This window comes from Equus asinus, chromosome 5 (assembly GCF_041296235.1).
Source record: "Equus asinus isolate D_3611 breed Donkey chromosome 5, EquAss-T2T_v2, whole genome shotgun sequence".
Taxonomy (NCBI): Eukaryota; Metazoa; Chordata; class Mammalia; order Perissodactyla; family Equidae; genus Equus; species Equus asinus.
In genome coordinates this window covers 72,386,365-72,408,280 of record NC_091794.1, presented here as the reverse complement: position 1 = coordinate 72,408,280, position 21,916 = coordinate 72,386,365, and the positions used below count along the sequence as shown (strand labels likewise).

Genomic DNA, 21,916 nt, shown 5'->3' with positions numbered 1-21,916 from the left:
ACATTAACAATGGTTATGTCTGGATAATACTTTCTTCATTACACTTCTGTTTTTGTAATTTTTTATAATGCCCATATATTACTATTATACCCAAAGAAACTAAACTGTTTTTTTCTTTTTCTGAGGAAGATTCCCCCTGAGCTAACATCTATTGCCCATCTCCCTCTCTTTGCCGAGGAAGATTTGCCCTGAGCTAACATCTGTTGCCAATCTTCCTCTATGTTGTATGTGAGCCACCGTCACAACATGGCCATTGACAGAAGACTGGTGTGGGTCTGCACCCAGGAACCAAACGCAGGCCGCCAAAGCGGAGCATGCTGAACTTAACCACTAGGCCATCAGGGCTGGCCCTAAATGTTTTATTTTTAAAGAAAGAAATATATAATTTGTTTGTAAAAAGGTTAAAATGTAAACATAAGCATATATGCAGATTAATGGCTACTATAAAAACCCATAAAGGTGAGAAGTTTACCCTCAAATTGCTTAGAAAACAAGAATATTAAAAAATGAGTAATTTCAGGAAAACAAATATGGATTTAAATATTTATATTTATGGCATCCATATAGGTTTCACTTAGGTATATTCATAATTAAACTGAAGATGTTCTATTTTGTTTTGATATTAATCATGCCTTTTTATTTTCTATATTTCTGATGCTTTCACATCTTGGGGCCTTGCTAACTCTGGAAGAGACTACCCCTCTCAAGGCTATAGCCTAAACTCCTAGAGATTGGCAATTGCCTCCTGATCTGTTAGCCTTACCACACCTGAAAAATGATAAAACCTACATTTTAAAATAATTTTCTAAGTGGTTTCATTCTAATCCTTAAAACAAGTACACTCAAGGAAATTAAAACTGTCTTCCCTTATGATATTCATAAAGTTTTTTTTTCAGCCCTTTCTCTTGTTAAACATATCATACTTTTATCAAAACAGTTACTTATCTTTGAAATCAATTCATACAAATTTGGAGGAAAAAACACATCCAGGAATGATATTTTACAAAGATCTTACTGTGCTCCAAAAAGTGTGCAAGCCCCGGCAGGTCATCCGGATCAGCAAAACTCCCAACTCCAACACACAGAGCCGCTGCAGACTGGAGTAAGTAGAACACATACAAACAGTGAGTCAATCCTAAAGGAATAATAGTGTAGGTCTCATCTTAAGGATTCACTTGGAGATGGATGTTTTCCAATAGAAAGTAACAAAATTCTTTCCCTGAGAATCAGGAGGAGCAGCAAAGTGAAACTCACCAGAACTGTGTCAGTTTCACCCTGCTGCTCCTCCTCTTGCCATCCTGCCAAATGCTGAACAGGTGCAGACCTAAGGGAAAAAGCAGAAACAGACAGAAAAAAAAAAAAGGAAGGGGGACTGGCCAACCTACCCAAATATCATTTCGTGTCAGCATTTCAGAGTTCTGAACCAAGTTTGCTTCCTGATTTATGAGATTTTAGAAATCTGCAGAAGTAATATATCTAGGTAGATTATCTCTAAAGATCTCTAAGCAACTAAAGGTTTTGTATTCAGTAACTCAGCTACTAGATGTGAAACTTCTCAATATGTTACTCAGAAAATTTTGCTTTTATTAAACGGGGTAAAACAGTATGTCAGGAAAACATCTAACAAAGATAATAACTGAATGGTTAAAAAAGAAAATCTTTAGCTATTAAAAAACTACAGAACTAAACTTTAAAGAGGCTTTTTAGTTCTTCACTTCTTACTGAAGATACACAGAATACATTACTTATCAGTTTTCAACAAAATAGATAGTCAAAGAGGTACATCAAACTCCACTTAAAATTATGAGGGCATACCATTATGTCACTGTAAGTTAAAAGACACAAAAAAGGAAAGAAAAACAATCAATTCGAATCCTTGAGGATAGGAAATTAAATTAACTTTCCCAAATTTTACAAATGTCAATTTTAAAGAATGCACACATTTGGTGACACAGACTGTTTTGATAAATGGTTACCCTCTTAGAAGGAGAGTTTTTAAAAATTAGCATGTACCTAGGATAAAGTCTAACCATGTGTCAGAAAACAAAACTATGTTTTTAGAAGAACCAAACAGCCTCATTTGATACTGTAAATTCCATTTTGAAGACTTAGGGACATAAACTCAGTTAAAACATGTGGGAATATCCACTTCTTCAAACCACAGTCTAACCTGTTCTGTGATGTTTAATAGGTGCCTAACCTGCTTTCAGCTCCAACTACCCCATAAAGATTTCTTGTCTCGACCAGCAGGGTTGAAGATATTTTTGTAAAAGTTGACTTAAACCACAGTATATCAGTCAGCTTTGACCACAGCAAAAACAGGCTCTGCGATTGCTAGAAAAGAAATTCATACTTGAGAATTATCTACCCAAGAAATTCATACTTGAGAAATTCATACTTGAGAATTCACTTAAGAAAGCCCTGAACAAATCATAATTCAGTATATATCATACTTAAATTTCAATCTTGTTAATTTGTCAAGCTTTTCAGATCAAGAACAACTTTCAGGAGGAGGAAAATGGAGGGAGATAAAATGATGCCTCAGAAAAGTAGTTAACTTCTTAATTAGGTAAATGTCCTCCAAAACCACAACGTTTTTTTCTTTCCACTTCTTTTATTAAGTCTCATGTTTACCTTAAACAAGTTTCACATTTTTCAAATAAAAATTAAATCGTAATAACCCTATACTACAAACTGTAAAACACTACAGCACTCTTAAGCCACCTCCTCATATCTAGACTATCAACTTGATTTCCCCTTTGCAAACACTTATTCATTCAATAAATATAAACTATTTTCCATTTTGACAATCATAGAATCTTTCCCTTCACTAGTGTAACCACTGCATCTGAATCAAAACAATTTGATTGCTTCTTCAAACTACATTGAGTTCCAGCATTCTTTTCTAATATGATCCAGAAAATTAGCTATCAATATCTTATGAGGGAATATATCACACTGAGTTCTCAGAAAAGAAAGGTAGCATCTAAGCCAATTTTTTAATGATCACTAGAATCTGACCCTGCTGCTTCTAGAAGACGTAAACATTTAGAGTTTGATTCACCTAAGCAAAATCAAAAGGGGTACCAAAAATACAGGATATACATCTTCATTTATCAAAGGGTTTACAATTGTTGTATAAATCTAAGGTATTTTATTATGTCTTGACAATAAAATTGGCTCTGAAAACAATTTTTTAATTTACCCTAGAGTTTTGCTTATCAGTTGATAGAAGATATAAAGACATCCAAAGCATGGGGAAAGATATTGATAGATAGATAGATACAGAAAGAAACTTACAGATAGGAAATATTCAGTTATGAAGCTATAACAATCAGTCTTAGAGCTAAAATGGTTCTCAAAAATTATGTAATCTAATCCTTTTATTTTAGGAATGAGAAAATGAAAAGGTCTAAGATCATCCAGAAAGACAAGGACAGAACCAGAATTAGAACTCAAGTTTCCTGACTGTCAGTGTTCTTTCCACTCTGTGACTTTTATAATTTCTTCCTTTCTATTATTGTTCTATTTGGAATTATGAGATCTATTTTAAATTAAAAGTAAATTAATTCTCAATTTATTTATAAAGACCTTAGTATAGACTATCAAGTGATACACATATACTTTTTTTTTTTCTCAGTATTTTGGTTTTCATCTCTAAAGCTTTCCAAGCTAAAACCACTCGGCCTCTCATGCTACTCCAAAATAGGCATCACTCAGAATCTGAATAGCAAGGGGCAAATAGCTTCTTAAAAACATGGCTCAGTTCCCCCAACAATTTAGTGAAAGAACTGGCACAACCTTCTATAAAAAAAATAATTTATGTAGGATTTATTTAAAATACATCTACTACTTGTATCTCACATCTTCACATCTCTGAGGGCTGACCACTTTACAACATAATAATTTGACATCTAGGTTTTAGTGTTAATAATTTGAACTTTAATTCACTTGTATGCGGACTGTACCATGATGAATGTATTATCAATATTCAAGAAACTAGTTTTTTTAAAGATTTTATTTTTCCTTTTTCTCCCCAAAGCCCCCTGGTACATAGTTGTATATTTTTAGTTGTGGGTCCTTCTAGTTGTGGCATGTGGGATGTCACCTCAGCATGGCCTGATGAGCAGTGTCTGCGCCCAGGATCCAAACTGGCAAAACCCTGGGCTGCTGAAGCAGAGCACGCGAACTTAACCACTCAGCCACGGGGCCGGCCCCAAGAAACTAGTTTTAACAAAGATTTGCTGATCAATTCCACTGTAATGCCTCTGAAATATTATCCTCTAATGTGGTACCACCTACTGCAAAATGGAGGTATTCTTTAAAAGATATTCAGAAAGGAAAATTCTCCCTACCGAGCCCTATTTATCTATTCATTGACTGTTACTATATATTATACTAAGCTCAACTGCCTATTTCTATTTCAGTTCTTCCAGTTTCCTTGTTACTTATCCAGACCTTTGGTGCTTTCCATAAAAAGAGATAAATCACATTTAATTACCTAGATAGAAATTACCCATATGAGGACTCAGAAGCACAAGCCCAGGTGCGGATTCTACACTAGCCCTGTTCTTTTTCCTTTTTCTAGTCTCTCCAAGGAGAATACACGCTCTTATTCCTCTATCCCAGGCTAAGAATTATGCAGATCCTCACCTCCTGGCACCTGCTTTTAAAAGAAATAATGTGCACAAATACAGATAAATTCAAATATTACCAGTGATTACCTCTGAAGAGTTAAGATTATGGATGATTTTTATATTTTTGTCTGTCTTTATTTTCTATTAGTTTCTATAATGAGCATTTGTCACTTTTACAATCAGAGCAAAATGTTTTTAAAATGTAATTTTTTACTGAAGATTAAAAGATAAATATATATTTCCTTTTTGTCATTAAGAAATAAAGCATGAGTTTAGAACTTATCCCAAAGAATTCCCAAATTAGAAAAAGATATAATAATGGACATGATTCACACCTGTTTTTCAGTGGTTTTCTTTCTAGCTTCTGCCCTCTCTTCTAATTCTTCCAATTCATTATCCTCAGTATCAAGATCATCATCATCACGTTCATCATCATCATCAAACTCATCTTCATCATCAAAACCCTCTTCGTCATCATCTTCTATTTCAGCTCCAGAATCTTCATCATCATCGTCGTCATCTTCTTCTTCTTCTTCCTCTTCGTCTTCCTCTTCCTCTTCCTCATCTGTTGCATCTCCCATTTTACCTTCCATATTACTTAGGTCTGAAATCAAAAGTGCCTGCAAGCCATTCCGTAATTTGATGTATCTAAAAAAAAGTCACAAAATATTTTGAGTCAGCTACTCATTACACTACACCAACACAAGTGGTCAGGGTAGCAGAATCTAAAAAAAAAAAAATCCAAGTAGACACATACCCCTGACACTGTTTTTAAACAAATAAAATTGGTTGCTTCTAGGGAAGGGAACGTGAAAAGCTTATCTATTTCTGAGTAGCTGGAGGGAAAGGATGAGAGAGATGCTTCACTGTTTGTAATTTTTAATCATGAAAATATATTTACCTATTCAAAAACTACATTTTAGAAGTTAAATATATACAACAAACCAACTGCTTGGCTTCCTTTACTGTTGTTTTAGTTTATAAGTACTTAATAAACATTCTACCAAACCAGAAGACTTAACTAATAGAAATATATCCCTCAATATACAGAGCAGTCATGTCAGCTTAAATATTAAAGCAAAATCTCATATATTTAAACTCTGTTGATTCCTGTTGGTACAATGTATTTGATCTTTTATACCAGTCTTCAAAGCTGTTTTTATGGACTACAAAAATGGCTAGATCTTTAAGAAAACTAAATCCCACAGACTGACTAGTAGTCGCCCTGCAGGAAGATGATTATCCTGTTTAGTAAAACCACAGTGCCAGTGTGATGACTGGGTGCCTACTACAAACTTCTCCCATTTATACTCCTTCTTTCATGTGTTATTCAATAAGCATTCACCTAACGGCTTTTAATGTATTAGATACCATGCTAATATTAAGGGCAAAAAGAATAAAACCACATTCCTCACTATCAGGCACTCACTGTCTAGTACAACATACTGCAATTTGGCCAGTACATACAGAATGATAGAGCTAATCACAGAATGTTAGAAAGAAGGAAGCAGTCCGGGAAGGCCTCTGAGACAAGGTACACTTAACTTGAGCCTTGAAGATAAAAAAAAAGAGAGTGACATCAGCATCATGGCGGCATGAGTTGTTCCTCTTTTCTCTCTCCTTCAATTTACAATAATTGGGCATCTATAACCGAAAAAAAAGCATCTCTGCAAAGCATACTAGGACATCTAAGAGATCCATTCATCTGTGTACCTGAAAATGGGTAGATTGGACCACGGAGGAGGCTGAAAAGTGAGGGGAGTGGCGGTGGAGTTGGTGGTGGAGCCGGTGGCAACAGCAGGACAGAGCAACCTTTCTAGCAGAGAATGTGCAGGTTGAATGCAGCTAGTGGGGGGTCTGCCTGGCCATGTGCTCTGCAGTTGAAGGGATCCATTGCTCTCTCTGAGGAGAGACAGCAGTTACTGAGTGGAGAGGAAGGAAGGGAAGTAGACAAAGAGAACTGAAGGAAAGTGTCGCCTGCTGCCTGCCCTGGGATTCTGGCAAGAGGAATGCCCAGGGACCTCTAGGGGGACACGCACTCAAGGATCTCCCTACCAGGCCATGGGCACACCCAAAGTCTCAAGTGCTAAGCACACACCTCTCCCCACTCTGCCTGCATCCTTTTTTTTCCTCTGCCAGCTTTTTATTTTATATGTATGCTCCCAACCTTAGCAGCGAATCAGCTCTGTAAAGAGAAACCAAAAACTTGTGCTACAGCAAAAGCTCCTAGTTACCTACCTGTTGAACTTTTAGAATCATAGTAAACAAAGCCTTGCCTAAATAAGAAAGGCATTTGCTACTTCAAATGTGGCAGTGGAGTTACTTTTCATCAAACACCATGAAACATCATGGTAATATGGTCTCATAAAAAGAAAATGACAATTGTGCAGCAACCAAATCCAAAGACATGGAATATTACGATCGAAATGATAAATAATTCAAAATAGCTGTTACAAAGAAATACAGTGAGCTACAAGAAAACTTAGAAAGACAATACAATGATCTCAGGAATAAATTAACAAACAGAAGTAGTACTTGACCAAAGAGACTGAAATTCTAAAAACAAATTCTGGAGCTGAAGAACCAAATAAATGAGATGAATACATTAGAATGCATTGGAAACAGAGCAGATCAGATGGAAGACAGAATTAGCAAGCTGGAAGGTAAAAATCTAGAGATGATTCAGGTGGAAGAAGAGAGAGAACATTTTTAAAAAGTGAAGAAACCCTACGAGAGCAATCAGACACCATTAGAAAAGGCAACATAAGAATAATGGGTATACTAGAAGGAGAAAAGAGGGAGAAGGGGACAGAGAGTTTATTTAATGAAATAATAGCTGAGAACTTCCCAAATCTGAAGAAGGAACTGGATATACAAGTCCACAAAGCTACTGAAACACCTTATTATCTCAACACAAAAAGACCTTCTCCATGACACATTATATTAAAACTGTCAACATCAATGATAAAGAAAGAATTTTAAAGGCAGTCAGGAGAAAAAAAGACAGAAACCTACAAAGTAATTCCCATTAGGCTATCAGCAGATTTCTTCAGCAGAAACTCTACAGGCCAGGAGAGGTGGAATGACATACGCAAATATTGAAAGATAAAAACCGCCAGCCAAGAATACTCTATCAGGCAAAGTTATCCTTCAGATATAACGGAGAAATAAAGGCTTTCCCAGAGAAACAAAAACTGAGGAAGTTTACCATCACTAGACGTGCCTAAAAGAAATGTTGAAAGTTCTTCGAGCTAAAACGAAAAGACAAAAGTTCACAAAACTCTGATTAAGGTGTTACATAGTCAGTAAGAATTAGAAAACTGTAACTTTTTTTACAATAGTATATTAAACTCTTAATTATATCATAAAGGGTACAGGAAAAGAAAATTAAAAATAACTATAGATTCCACAACTTGGTAAAGAAATCACATATAAAGAGAGAATCTGTGACATCAAAAACATGAAAGGGGGTGGGGGTAGCCCCATGGCCAAGTGGTTAAAGTTCTGTGTGCTCTGCTTCGGCAGCCCAGGGTTTGCAAGTTCAAATCCCAGGCACGGACCTACTCCACTCATCAGCCATGCTGTGGAGGCATCACACATACAAAGCAGAGGAAGACTGGCACAGATGTTAGCTCAGAGCAAATCTTCCTCACAAACAAAAAAAAACATAAAAGGGGAAGAGAAAAAGGATGGAACTTTTATAGGCAAATGAAGATAAATTGCTATCAGCAGAAAAAGGACTATTTTACCTATGAAGTGTTCTATGCAAATCTCATGGTAACCACAAAGCAAAAATTTAGAATGGAGACATGAAACATAAAAAAAGGGGAGACTGAGCAAATCACCATGGGAAACCACCAACTTACAAAGATAAACAGAAATAGAGGAAAAAGAAACAATGGAAAGAAAAAATAACCAGAATGCAAAAGGTAAAATGACAATGGTAAATCCTTACATATCAATAGTCACCCTAAATGTAAATGGATTGAACTCACCACTTAAAAAACACAGAGCGGCTGGATGGATTAAAAAACCAGGCCCAACTATATGCTGCCCACAGAAGACTCATCTCACCTCTAAAGACACATGGGTTCAAAGTGAAAGGATGGAAGATGATATTCCAAGCAAACAAAAACCAAAAGAAGGCAGGCATAGCCATACTTATATGAGGCAAAACAGACTTCAAGCCAAAAAGGGTAATAAGAGACAAAGGTCACTATATAATGATAAAGGGGTCAGTACATCAAAATATAACAATTGTAAATACATATGCTCCCAACACCTGAGCACTGAAATATATTAAGCAAATGATAACAGATCTTAAGGGAGAAATACATAATAATGCAATAATTATAGGGGACTCAATACCCCACTAACAGCAATGAACAGATCATCCAGACAGAAAATCAACAAGAAAATGATGGAATTGAACCACACTTTAGAATAAATGGACTTAACAGACATATACAGAACATGCCATCCAACAGTAGCAGAATACACAGTCTTCTCAAGTGCACATGGAACATTCTCCAGGAGAGATCATATCATAGGCCACAAAACAAATCTTAGCAAATTTAAGAAGCTGAAACCATATCAGCTTCTTTGACCACCATGATATGAAACTAGAATTCAATAACAAGAGGAAAGTGAGATCCATAAATTTGTGGAAACTAAACAACACACTTCTAAACAACCATTGGGCCAAAGAAGAAATCAAACAGGAAACAAGAAATTGTCTCAAAACAAATGAAAATGGAAATACAACATATCAAATATAGTGGGATGCAGCAAAAGTAGTTCTAAAAGGAAAGTTTATAGCAATAAATGCATATATTAAGAAATTAGAAAGATCTCAAATAAACAACCAAACTTTACACCTCAAGGTACTGGAAAAAGAACAAACTAAGCCCAAAGGTAGTAGAAGGAAGCAAATAATAAAGATCAGAGCAGAAATAAATGAAATAGAGACCAGAAAAACAAAAGAAAGGATCAAAAAACTAAGAGCTGGTTCTTTGAAAAGATAAACAAAATTGACAAATCTTTAGTTGGACTAAGAAAAAAGAGAGAAGACTCAATTAGAAGTGAAAGAAGAGACATTACAACGGATACTACGGAAATACATAGAATCATTGGAGACTACTATGAACAATTACATGCCAACAAATTACATAACATAGAAGGAATGGATACATCTGTAGAAACACACAACCTACCAAGACTGAATCAGGAAGAAATAGAAAATTTGAACAGACCAATAACAAATAAAGAGATTGAATCAGTAATCAAAAAACTCCCAAAAAGAAAATTCCAGGATCAGATGGCTTCACTGGAGAATTCTACCAAATATTTAAAGAAGAATTAACACCATTCCTCCTCAAAGTCTCCCAAAATATCAAGAAGGGAACTTCCAAACTCATTCTACAAAGCCAGCATTACTTTGATACCAAAACCAGACAAAGATACCACAAGAAAAGAAAACTATAGGCCAATATCCTTGATGAATATGGATGTAAAAATTCTCAACAAAATATTAGCAAACCGAATGCAAGAAACATTAAAAGGATTACACACCATGACCAAGTGGGATTTATCCCTGGGATGCAAGGATGGTTCAACATACACAAATCAATACATATAATGCACCACATCAATAAAATGAAAGATAAAAATCACACGATCATCTCAATAGACACAGAAAAGGCATTTGACAAAATACAATATCCTTTCATGATAAAAACCCTTAATAGATTGAGTATAGAAGGAACATACCACGACATAATAAAGGCCATAAATGACAAACCCACAGCTAACACTATACTCAATGGAGAAAAACTGAAATTGTTTCCTCTTAAGATCCTTTAAGACAAGGATGCCCACTCTTACCACTCCTATTCAGTATAGTACTGTAAGTCCTAGCTAGAGCAATTAGGCAAAACAAAGAAATAAAAAGCATACAAATCTGAAAGAAAGCAATAAAATTGTTGCTATTTACTGATGATATGATCTCATATATAGAAAATCCCAAAGAGTCAGTCAAAAAACTGGTTGGAATTAATGATTTCAGTAAAGTGGCAGGATACAAAATCAATATACAGAAATCAATTGCATTCCTTTCCACTAATGATGAAGCATCTCAAAAACAAATAAAGAAAATTATCCCATTCACAATAGCATCAAAAACAATAAAATACTTAGGAATAAATTTAACCAAGGAAGTGAAAGATTTGTACAAAGAAAACTACAAGACTTTGCTGAAAGAAACTGAAGATACAAACAAATGAAAAGACATCTCGGGTTCAATGGATCAGAAGAATTAGTATTGTTAAATATCCGTACTATCCAAAGCCATCCTCATATTCAACACAATCTCCATTAAAATACTGAAGGCATTCTTCACAGAAATAGAAAAAACAATCCTAAAGTTTGTGGGAAACCACAGAAGACCCCAAGTTGCCAAAGCAATACTGAGAAAAAAGAACAAAGCTGGGGTATTACACTTCCAGATTTCAAACTACAGCCATGCATTGCTTAATGACATGGACATGTTCTGAGAAATACATTGTTGTTCAAACATCACAGAGTGTACTTATGCAAACCCAGATGGTATAGCCTACTACATACCTAGGCTATTATATGGTAATAATCTTATGGGACCACCATCATATATGTGGTCCATCATTGACTGAAATGTCATTATGCAGTGCATGACTGTATACTACAAAGCCATAGCAATGAAAACAGTATGGTACTGGCACAAAAATAGACACACTGACCAACAGAACAGAATAGAGAGCCTAGAATTAAATTCCCAGTATACATAGTCAACTAATATTTGGTAAGTGAGCCAAGAATACCCAAAGGGGAAGGGATAGTCTCTTCAACAAATGGTGCTGGGAAAAATGGAGACACACCTGCAGAACAATTAAATTGGACCCCTATCTCACCACTTAGAAAAATTAACTCGAAATGGATCAAGACTTAAACTTAAGACCTGATACCATAAAACTCCTAGAAGAAAATGTAGGGACAAAACTCATTGATGTTGGTCTTGGCAGTGATTTTTTTAACATGACACCAAAAGTACAAACAACAAAAGCAAAAATCAACAAATGGGACTCATCAAACTCAAAAGCTTCTGCACAGCAAAAGAAACAACAAAATGAAAAAGCAAGCTACGGAACAGGAGAAAATTGTTACAAACCATTTATCAGATAAGGGGTTACTAGCCAACATATATAAAGAACTCAGTAGACTTAATAACAAGAACCTGGATTAGCCCTGATGGCCTAGGGGTTAAAGTTTGGTGTACTCTGCTTCAGCGGCCCAGGTTCAGTTCCTGGGCGCAGAACCACACCACTTGTCTGGCAGTGGCCATGCTGTGGCAGTGGCTCACATGAAAAAGAGGAAGATTGGCAACAGGTGTTAGCCCAGGGTGAATCTTCCTCAGCCAAAAAAAAAAAAAAAAAGACTAACAAAAAAAACCCAAGAACCAAATAATCCAATTAAAAAATGGGCACAGGGGCCAGCTGGTAGCTGAGTGGTTAAGTTTGCGTGCTCTGCTTAGGCGGCCCAGGGTTTCACAGATTGGGACCCTGGGCACAGATATGACACCGTTCATCAAGCCACGCAGTGTCCCACATAGCACAACCAGAGGCACTCACAACTAGAATACACAACTAAGTCCTGGGGGGTTTTGGGGAGCAGAAGAAGAAAAAAAGAAGATTGGCGACAGTTGTTAGCTCAGGTGCCAATCTTTAAAAAAAGAAATGGGCAGAAAAACTAAATAGACTTTTTTCCCAAGGAAGACATCAAAATGGCCAACAAACACATGAAAAGATGCTCAACATCACTAATTATCAGGGAAATGCAAATCAAAATCACAAAGAGATATCACTCCACACATTTTAGAATGGCTATCAACAAGAAGACAAGAGACAACAGGTGCTGGCAAGGATGTGGTAAAAAGGTAATCCTTATATATCATTGGTGGGAATGTAAATTGGTCCAACCACTATGGAAAACAATATGGAGGTTCCTCAAAAAATTAAAAATAGATCTACCATAGAATCCAGTAATTCCTCTTCTGGGTATATATCCAAAGGAAATGAAAACAGTATTTCAATGAGATATACGCACTCCCATGTTTATCGCAGCATTATTCACAATAGCCAAGATATGGAAACAACTCAAATGCTCATCCATGGATGACTGCATAAAAAAAATGTGGTACATATATACAATGGAATATTATTCAGATATGAGAAAGAAGGACATCTATCCATTTGCAACAACATGGATAGACCTTGAAACATTATGCTAATCAAGATAAGTCGGAGAAAGACAAGTATTATATGTCGCTTTTATGTGGAATCTAAACAAAGTGAAACCTGTAAAAGACAAGAGAGTAAAATTGGTGGTTAACCAGGGGATGCTGGTGGGTATGGGGGGAATAAGAGTGAAGGTGTTTATGGGTATGAACTCAAAATGAGTAGTAAATAAGCCACAGAGATCTAATGCACAGTATAATAAATACAGACAATATTGTACTATAATTATGTAATGTGATAAATATCACTACATTGGCAATCATATTACAATATATAAATGTATCAAAGTAACATGCCATACACCTTAAACTTATCCAATTTTACATGTCAAATTTATTCAATAAAAAAAAAAGAGCCTAGCAGAAACTGGGAAATGACATGGAAAGAAAGACAAGGAAGGAAGCCTCTTGCTCAAGAAGGAAGACTCAACACATAAATTTATCTCATTTCCATATCAAAAATCACACTTAAATAACAGAAAACAATTTTGCGGTTACTTTTTGTTTTGGTTTGTTTGAGAATAAAATCATGACAGACTTAGAAAATAGAAAAGGCCACTGTTAGCAGATCAGAAGTTTTTAGAAATTATTAGAAGATAATATGCAAATTTAATCAGATTAGTGGAGAAAAAGGAAAAGAGAACCACAGGCCTAAATATATGTAATAAGATATTAGTTCTTCCCAAGAAAGCCTGGAGAAAGCTAAGGTCCAGATCAATAAATGAAAAGAGTGGGGACAGCCTCAGCACAAGAAGCTCAATTATTAACTGAACTGGAAACAATCCAAATGTCTACCGCCAGCAGAATGGAAAACCTGTGGTATGTTCACACGATCGAATTTGTTTTTTCACATAATGGAATACTGTAAAACAGGGAAACACATAATCCAATAAAAAGCTACAACAGTGGTGAATCTTAAAAACATAATAATGAGCGAAAAAAGCAAATAGAGGACTACATACCATATGAAAACTATTTATATAAAGCCAAAAAACAAGCAAAAGTAAACAGTATATTGTTCAGATATACGTATATATGTGATGAAACTTTTTAAACAAAGGAATGATAAACACAAAACTCAGAATAGTTGTTGTAGTGGGGGTGGACAACATGGAAGGATGAGAGAGAGCATGGGGAAGACAAGTAGATTGTAGTTTTTAAGCTGAGTGATAAGGTTATCCATATTTTCGGTTTATCTACCACTCACATAAAAATCGCATGTTTTCTTTTGTATATATCAAATACTACCATCCTAGAAGTTTCTTAAACAATAATTTAAAAACCTAATTCAGTAATAATGAGGCCAGTCAGGCCATACTCCTCCATGCCAAATAATTAACCAAACAGCAGTAGAACATATTAAAATGGAAGAGCTGTTTTCTAAGAATGTAAACAATCTGTCCAGAAATTAATTCCAGGATGAATCTTAGCGACAGAGAATCTTAGAGAGGCAGACATAAAGGCAGGTTTTAAAAAGAGGGTAAAGAGGACTCTGCTCAGCTTTTGTAAAGTACATATTTTTACTAGCTTAAAATTCTCAAAAATAGAAAGGAGAAAAAAAAAAAACTAAAGGGACTCTACTTTCAAAATAAATCACTAATCCGATAACTTCTCATCGCCTCCACAGCTACTGCCTTAGTCCATGCTGTCACTATCTCTAGTCTCCTTCTAACGGGTCTCCCCCTGTCCATTCTCCCTCAATACCCCAGCTTACCCCTCACTCCCACCCCACACACATACCTCCAGTCTATCCTCAGCAGCCTGAAGAAAGCAGATCAGGTGCGTTCTCCCAGAAGTCACATGCTGAAGTTCTAACCTCTAACGCCCCAGAATGTGACTCTATTTAGAAATGGGGCCTTTAAAGAGGTGATTAAGTTAAAAGGAGGCCATTATGTTGGGCTCTAATCCAATCTGACTGGTGTCCTTATGAGGAAATTTGGACACACACACACTGGACATGTGTACACATAGATGAAAGACCATGTGAGGACACAGCAAGAAAGTGGCCATCTGCAAGCCAAAGAGAGAGGCCTCAGAAGAAACCAAACCTACTGATACCCAGATCTTTGACTTTAGCCTCCAGAATTGTAAGAAAATAAGTTCCTATTGTTTAAGTGACTCTGCCTGTGTTTTGTTGTTATGGCAGCCCTAACAAACTAATACAAGGCCATTTCCCTTTTCAAAACTATACATGGCTTCCTATCATACTTGGAATAAAATCCAAAATCCTTACCAGGGCCTACAAGGCTCCACATAATCTGGTCCCCCATCGCTTCTCCAACCTTCTTTCCCAACAACTCTTCCATTACGCTCTTTGCTCTGACCAAATGACTTTACTGCTGTTTCTCGAACATTCCAAACAGGCTCCTACACCAGGGCCTTTGTGCTTACTATTTCCTAGGTTCTACGGCCCTTGCCCTAGATACAGTATTTGCATGGCTACTCCGTCTCTTTCAACTCTTTGTTGAAATGTCCCCTTTTCAGAAATGCCTTCTCTGATCACACTGTCCAAATTAGCACCTGACTCAATCTCTATCCGCTTTTATCCTGCTGTAACTTTTTTCACACCATTTATCATTAGTTGGCTTTTTTTTTTTTTTCAAATTTTCTGTCTGCATTCTTAAAAAGTTAGCTCTGAGGGCAGGGCTTTCCTTTTTCTTCACAGCCATATCCCCAGCACCTAAGACATCGCTTTGCACTTAGGAACCATTTAAGAAACATTTGTTGAATGAACAAAAGAATGTTAATGCCTGAATGAACAAAAGAATGCCTAACACCTAATATATGATAGGTACTTAATATCTGCTAAATGAAACAAAATATCAGATAAAATCCAACACCTAGTTTTATAAAAATCAATCAATCAATCATGTGTACACTCACACATTAAATGTATACAAAGGTAGAACAAAAGAACTAAAAGGATACAAACAGTAATATATATATATCTGAGGAGAGGAATCAAAGTAGAACAGGATGCAAAGAAGAACTTTCATGCTTTACTCTATAATGTCTAAACTTTTCCAATCTTTTGTAATAAAAAAAATTCATTTATTATTTGTATAATAAAAATAATTTAATTAAAATCCAAAACTCACTCTTTAACAAATTTAGCTTTATAGAGGGTTAACTTTCATAAAAAATCAACAACAAATCCAGATATCTAAAGACAGTAATGGACAAAATGCTCTTTATCATCACTTCTATTCAACACTGTATTGGAAGTCCTAGTCAGTGAACAAAGATCCAATATATAAATAAATAAATAAGAATTACAAGGCAAAGATATTGAAAGCTAAAACAATTCATTGCAAAATATATCATTACCTAGAGAATGCAAGAGAATCAAAAAACACAACTATTAGTTCCAAATAGAGTTCAAGAAAGTATCCAAATCAAGAACCATGAACAAAAATCAAGAACTTTCCTATATCTCAAATTAAAATGAGATTTAAAAGAAGATCCCATTCATAAAAGCAACAGAAACTATAAAATATCTAAATATATACCTAGTAACAGAAACTATAAAATATATAAATATATACCTAACAACAATAGGTCACATTTTAAAAGTATTAACTTACACCTCTTAACGCATTTAATCCTCACAATAACCCTAATGAGTTATTATTCCCATTTTACAGATGAGGAAACTGAAAGCACAAAAAAGGTTTTATTTGCCCAAGCTTATTTAGCAGGACTGAACCCAAGTAACACAGCACTAAAACCCATTCTTTTCACAACTACTCAACACAGCCAACATAAGGAAAACTAGAAAACTTCACAGGAGAAAATACAAGACCTAACTAGTCATACCACAGTGTTAGGTGGGAACACCCAATACTGCTAGCATACAAATTATCCCTCCAAATTAATCTACAAATTCAAGGCAATTCCCATAAAAAAACCCAACAAGATTTTTCTGTAGAACTTAACATACTGATTCTAAAATTTATATAGACGAGAAACACAAAAATGCCAAGAACATTTTGAAAAGGGAAAACAATGAAGGGGAACTGCCCTACCAATTATAAAAATATGGTCTATTAAAGGAATTGAAATTAAACAGTATACTGCTACAGGAACACTTACAGATCAATGAAAGAGAACAGGTTACAGAAACAGAGCAGTCTGTATAATACTGTTGCAATACTGTTTATCATGAGTCAATAAATGATGCTGAAACAATAGGCAATTCATTTAGGGAGAAAAGATAGCCATCTCTATCTTACATTCAACACACAAAAATTCCAGAGAGATTATAGAGCTAAAAGGAAAAAATGTTTTAAAAGTATTTAAGAGAAAAATCTTGTAATAATATTGGAGTGAAGAAAATTTGTGCTAAACAAGACACAAAACCCAAAAGCTCCTAAAGGAAAAAAATGGAAAGATTTCACTATATTCTAATTTAAAACTTTTCAAAAACAAGTCATAAGCAAAATCAAAGACCAAATTGCATACTGAGAGAAAATATTAAGAATACGTGAGCTCCTTCAAATCAGTAAGAGCAAACAAAAACTAATAAAAATAGGTTTAAAAAGATATACAGGGGCCGGCCTGGTGGCACAGCAGTTAAGTTCACACGTTCTGCTTCTCGGCGGCGCGGGGTTCTCCTGTTCGGATCCCGGGTGCGGACATGGCACCACTTGGTAAAAGCCATGCTGTGGTAGGTGTTCCATACATAAAGTAGAGGAAGATGGGCATGGATGTTAGGTCAGGGCCAGTCTTCCTCAGCAAAAAAAAGGGGAAGATTGGCAGCAGTTAGCTCAGGGCTAATCTTCCTCAAAAAAACAAAAAAAAAGATATACAAACATTTCAAGAAGAAATACAAGATCTCCAATAAATGAAATGATGCCAGAGCTCACTAGAAATCAAAGATAATCAAATTAAAACCCTGAAATATTTTTCATCCAGCAAATTACTAAATAAATAAAAAGTATTGCTATCGACTACTGACAAGGGGACAGGGTATTCTCACACACTGCTTATGAATTTCAATTGGTATAGTATTTCTGTAGGGGACTATGGTCATATCTATTTTCTTAAAATACAAATTCTGCATATCTTTTAACCCAGTAATTTCATTTCTAGGTATCTTATGGGAATATTCACACACATGCACAAAGATATGTCAACAAAGTTCACTGCTGCAACGTTTATGATAGAGAAAAACTGGAAATTACCCAAATGTCCAAAGATAGGAGAATATGCAAATAAATTATCCTACAGCCATACCATAGCATACTATATAGCCTTTGAGACCTCATTTTCACATATATAGAGAAGACAACTAGTGACTCAGGTTCCAGCGTTAAATTGCCATTTCTAGGCCTGGATAGATAGCACTAAATCATTTTAGGTCGGGGCAGGGGGGAGCTTTGTAATTACATAACTTTTCATTACCTCTCCCCAACCATGTGGTCTCAAATATTTCAATGTGTGCGTGTGTACAAAATTTTTTGAAGAGGTGGGGCTCTTCTAAGATGTCAATCTTCCTCTAAGAAAACCTCTTTTCTTCTAGCTTGTTCAACCTGTCTTCCTTAATTTGCCTTCATTCTCCCCCTACTCCTCTACTGACAATAAAAACTGAAGTAGATTTTTCAAACTATGTCCAAGAATATATATTATTCTCTTTATAATAAAGTATCTACCCACTCATTTTTATTTGTTCCTTAATAAAATAAATCAACTTTTTGTGAAGAAGCCACTTTCAGTCACTAAAATTACCACAGTCAATAGCTCATGTATTTAAGTCCAAAAATACTTGAGACCACATGGTGAGGGTGAGGGGGTTGTGACAAGTTACACAATTACAAAGCAAGCCCCCCAAGTATTTTAACCTAAAAAGATTTAGCACTCTGCCTAGACCTGAAATTAACAATTTAAGGCAAGAGCCTTAGTCATTAATTACTCTACAGCACATTTGGAACTTGAGACATCTTTGCAGTTTAAAATTGCAGACCTGGCTTAAGAAGGCAATAAAAGCATTAAATATTGTTATGCCCATCAAAGTATTAAAACTATCAAATACTTGTTTAGCTTTGCCTATAATTCTAGGCCAGGTGCAACTCTGAAGTTAAAACAGCCCATATGGTAAAGCTGATACAGCCTGTCTAAGTCAGCGAAAGCCTTCTCACCCAAGCTGCGTTAAAGCTGACCATACGAATGTTTTAAAAAAGAAAAAGAAAAAAAGGACAAAAAACTCACTGCATGGTAAAATTTAGTTCCTGCAAATTAAACCAACCTCAAAATATCCACATGCCTACTTGTTAAAACATAATACCAAACCACCTCATTTAGGACCCACCAAAATCCCATTTTGCTCCTCAAATGGCAGTCCTTCCTCATTTCTCAAAGCTCCTGCACCAGTTGTTAGGTTATGAGGTATGACTGATCATTTTAATAAGGGCCCCCAATGTGACTCTGTCAATCTTCCCTACAAGAATTGGAGTCTATTTCTCCCCATCCCTTGAATCTGGGCTAGCTTCGTAAACTCTGCCCTATACTTGTGAAATGGATGTGTGAGTCTTGGAGCCTAGGCCTCAAGATGTCTTGCAGCTAGCTTCTGCCTTCATTCTCTTGGAACTCAGCTGTCATGTAAACAGATTCAAACTAGACGGTGAATAAAAAGAGATTATGTGCAGAGAGAAGACCCACATTCTTGTCATCCCCACCAAGGCCCTAGACATGTGATTGAAGCCATCTTAGCCCCTCTAGCTCCAGCCAACCCACCAAATGAATGTAGCCACAGAGGTGAACCCAGGTAAGAGAAGCAAAAAAATCGCCCAGCCATCCCATAGAATTGTAAGAAATAATAAATCACTGTTGCTTTGAGCCACTTAGATTTTGAGGTGGATTATTACACAATAGTACTAATACACTGGCAGAACTTGAATGATTAGCAACTCCACTTCTGGCTATATACCCAAATGAATTTAAAGCAGGGACTTGAACAGGATTTGTAAACCAATGTTCATAGCAGCATTATTTACAATAGCTAAAAGGTGGAAACCCCAATGGCTATCAATGAATGAATGAACAAAACGTGATATTTACATAAAATGGAACATTATTTAGCTTTAAAAAGGAAGGAAATTCTGACACATGCTACAACATGGATGAATATTGAAGATACTATGCTAAAGGAAATAAGCCAGACACGAAAGGATAAATATTGTATGATTCCACTTTTATGAGGTATCTAGAGTAGTCAAATTCATAGATATAAAGTAGAATGGTAGTTGCCAAGGGCTGTGGGGAGAAGGAAATGAGGAGTTATTATTTAATGGGTGCACAGTTTCAGTTTGAGAAGATGAAAAAGTTCTGGAGATGGATGGTGGTGATGGTTGCACAACAATGTGAATATTAATACCACTGAATTATACACTTAAAAATGGTCAAAATGGCAAATTTTGTTATGTATAGTTTACAACAATTAAAGAGGCACCTCTTTTCACCACTTGGTTTCAGAATCAAACAGAAGAAAGACGCAGGGAACAGACAAATGGAGAGCAAAATCTCAGCTTTATCTCTGATAAAAAGCTAAATTGAAGAACATGGCTTAAGAGTGGTTTGGAAATGGCCTGCTCATACTCTGTGAATTGAAGTTATCCACCAGAACAGAACTATTTCCCCTCAAAAGGCAGAGCCTGTCCTGCACTCAATTTACTGCACTGGCCAAGAATATGCCAAAATTTGGTTGTTGCAAGCTGGAATCAAGAAAGAGATGAAGAGGTTAAACTGAGCATGCCCCAGGGCATTCTACTGCACCCACTAATCAGGTAAGTCACTTCTCTAGTGAAGAGGAATAAAAGAGAAAGCAGCTAAGAATATTACCAAAGTAAAGTCCCTCCAAACTGAACCAGTGTTCCCCACACTATATAGTAGTTTCAAAAGAAAAAAGAAAAGAGGGGAAGGACTAGGAAAAAAAAATTCAAGAAAATTTCCTGGAACTGAAGAACATACATTCTAGACTGTCTGAGGAATAAAGATACAATAGTTGAGTTGATAGATTACTTAATGTGTTTGACACTAGTTAGAGACGTTTTAAAGCTCTGGTAGAGAACTAGGGTAAAATTCATGTTAGATCATGAAGAGTATTAAACAAAAATAATAATAAGGCCTCTTAGATATGACACCAAAAGCACAAGCAATCAAAGAAAAAATAAACTAGATATCACCAAAATGAAAAACTTCTGTGCTTCAACACATATTATCAAGAAAAAAAATTTTGCAAATCATTTACTTAATGAGACTTTTATCTAGAATATACACAGAACTATTACTACTCAATCAAAAAAATAACAAAGATGGGCAAAAGATTTTAATAGACATTTCTCCAAAGATATATTCTTATCTTATTATAAGATAAGAAGATGACCAATAAGCATGTGAAAAGACGTTCAACATCATCAGCCATCAGGGAAATGCAAATCATAACGAGATGCCACTTTCCATCTACCAGGATGGCTATAATCAAAGACAGACGGTAACAAACGCGGATGAGGATGAAGAGAAATTGGAATTCTCGTAAACTACTGGAGGGGATGTAAAACGGTACATCCACTTTGGAAAACAGTCTGACAGATCCTCAAATGGTTAAACAGAGTTTCCATAGGATCCAGCAATTCTATGCCTATTTATTATATACCTCAAATAAATGAAAACATATGTCCACACAAAAACTTGTACATAAATGTTCACAGCAGTATTATTCATAAAAGCCAAAAGGTGTCCATCAATTGTTGAATGGATAAATAAAATGTGGTATATCTATACAATAGAATATTACTCAGCAATAAAAGAAATGAAGTACTGATACATACTACAACACGGATGAATCTTAAAAACAGTATGCTAAGTGAAAGTAGCCAATCACAAAAGATGACATATTATATGATTCCATTTATATGAAATGCCCAGAAAAGGTAAATCTAGAGAGACAGAAAGTAAA

The 21,916-nt window shown here is 35.6% G+C and overlaps 1 protein-coding gene across 5 annotated transcripts in view; it reads right to left on the bottom strand.

Moving 5' to 3' along the window:
• The window catches only part of NRDC (nardilysin convertase), a 95,731-nt gene that overhangs the window by 57,211 nt on the left and 16,604 nt on the right, over positions 1 to 21,916 (bottom strand). For 3 of the 5 annotated variants that reach the window (XR_011503395.1, XM_014833083.3, XM_044770773.2), the window contains exons 2-5: positions 4,973 to 5,285; positions 2,201 to 2,334; positions 1,255 to 1,324; positions 1,016 to 1,097 (exon numbers count right to left, since the gene is read on the bottom strand). Coding sequence is in view for 4 of the 5 variants with exons in the window: in XM_014833083.3 (XP_014688569.1) it covers positions 1,016 to 1,097; positions 1,255 to 1,324; positions 2,201 to 2,334; positions 4,973 to 5,285 (599 nt within the window). In the remaining variant the exon portion in view is untranslated. The remainder of the gene's footprint in view (positions 1 to 1,015; positions 1,098 to 1,254; positions 1,325 to 2,200; positions 2,335 to 4,972; positions 5,286 to 21,916) is intronic. The other 2 variants (XM_014833084.3, XM_070509932.1) reach the window with 1 other exon arrangement.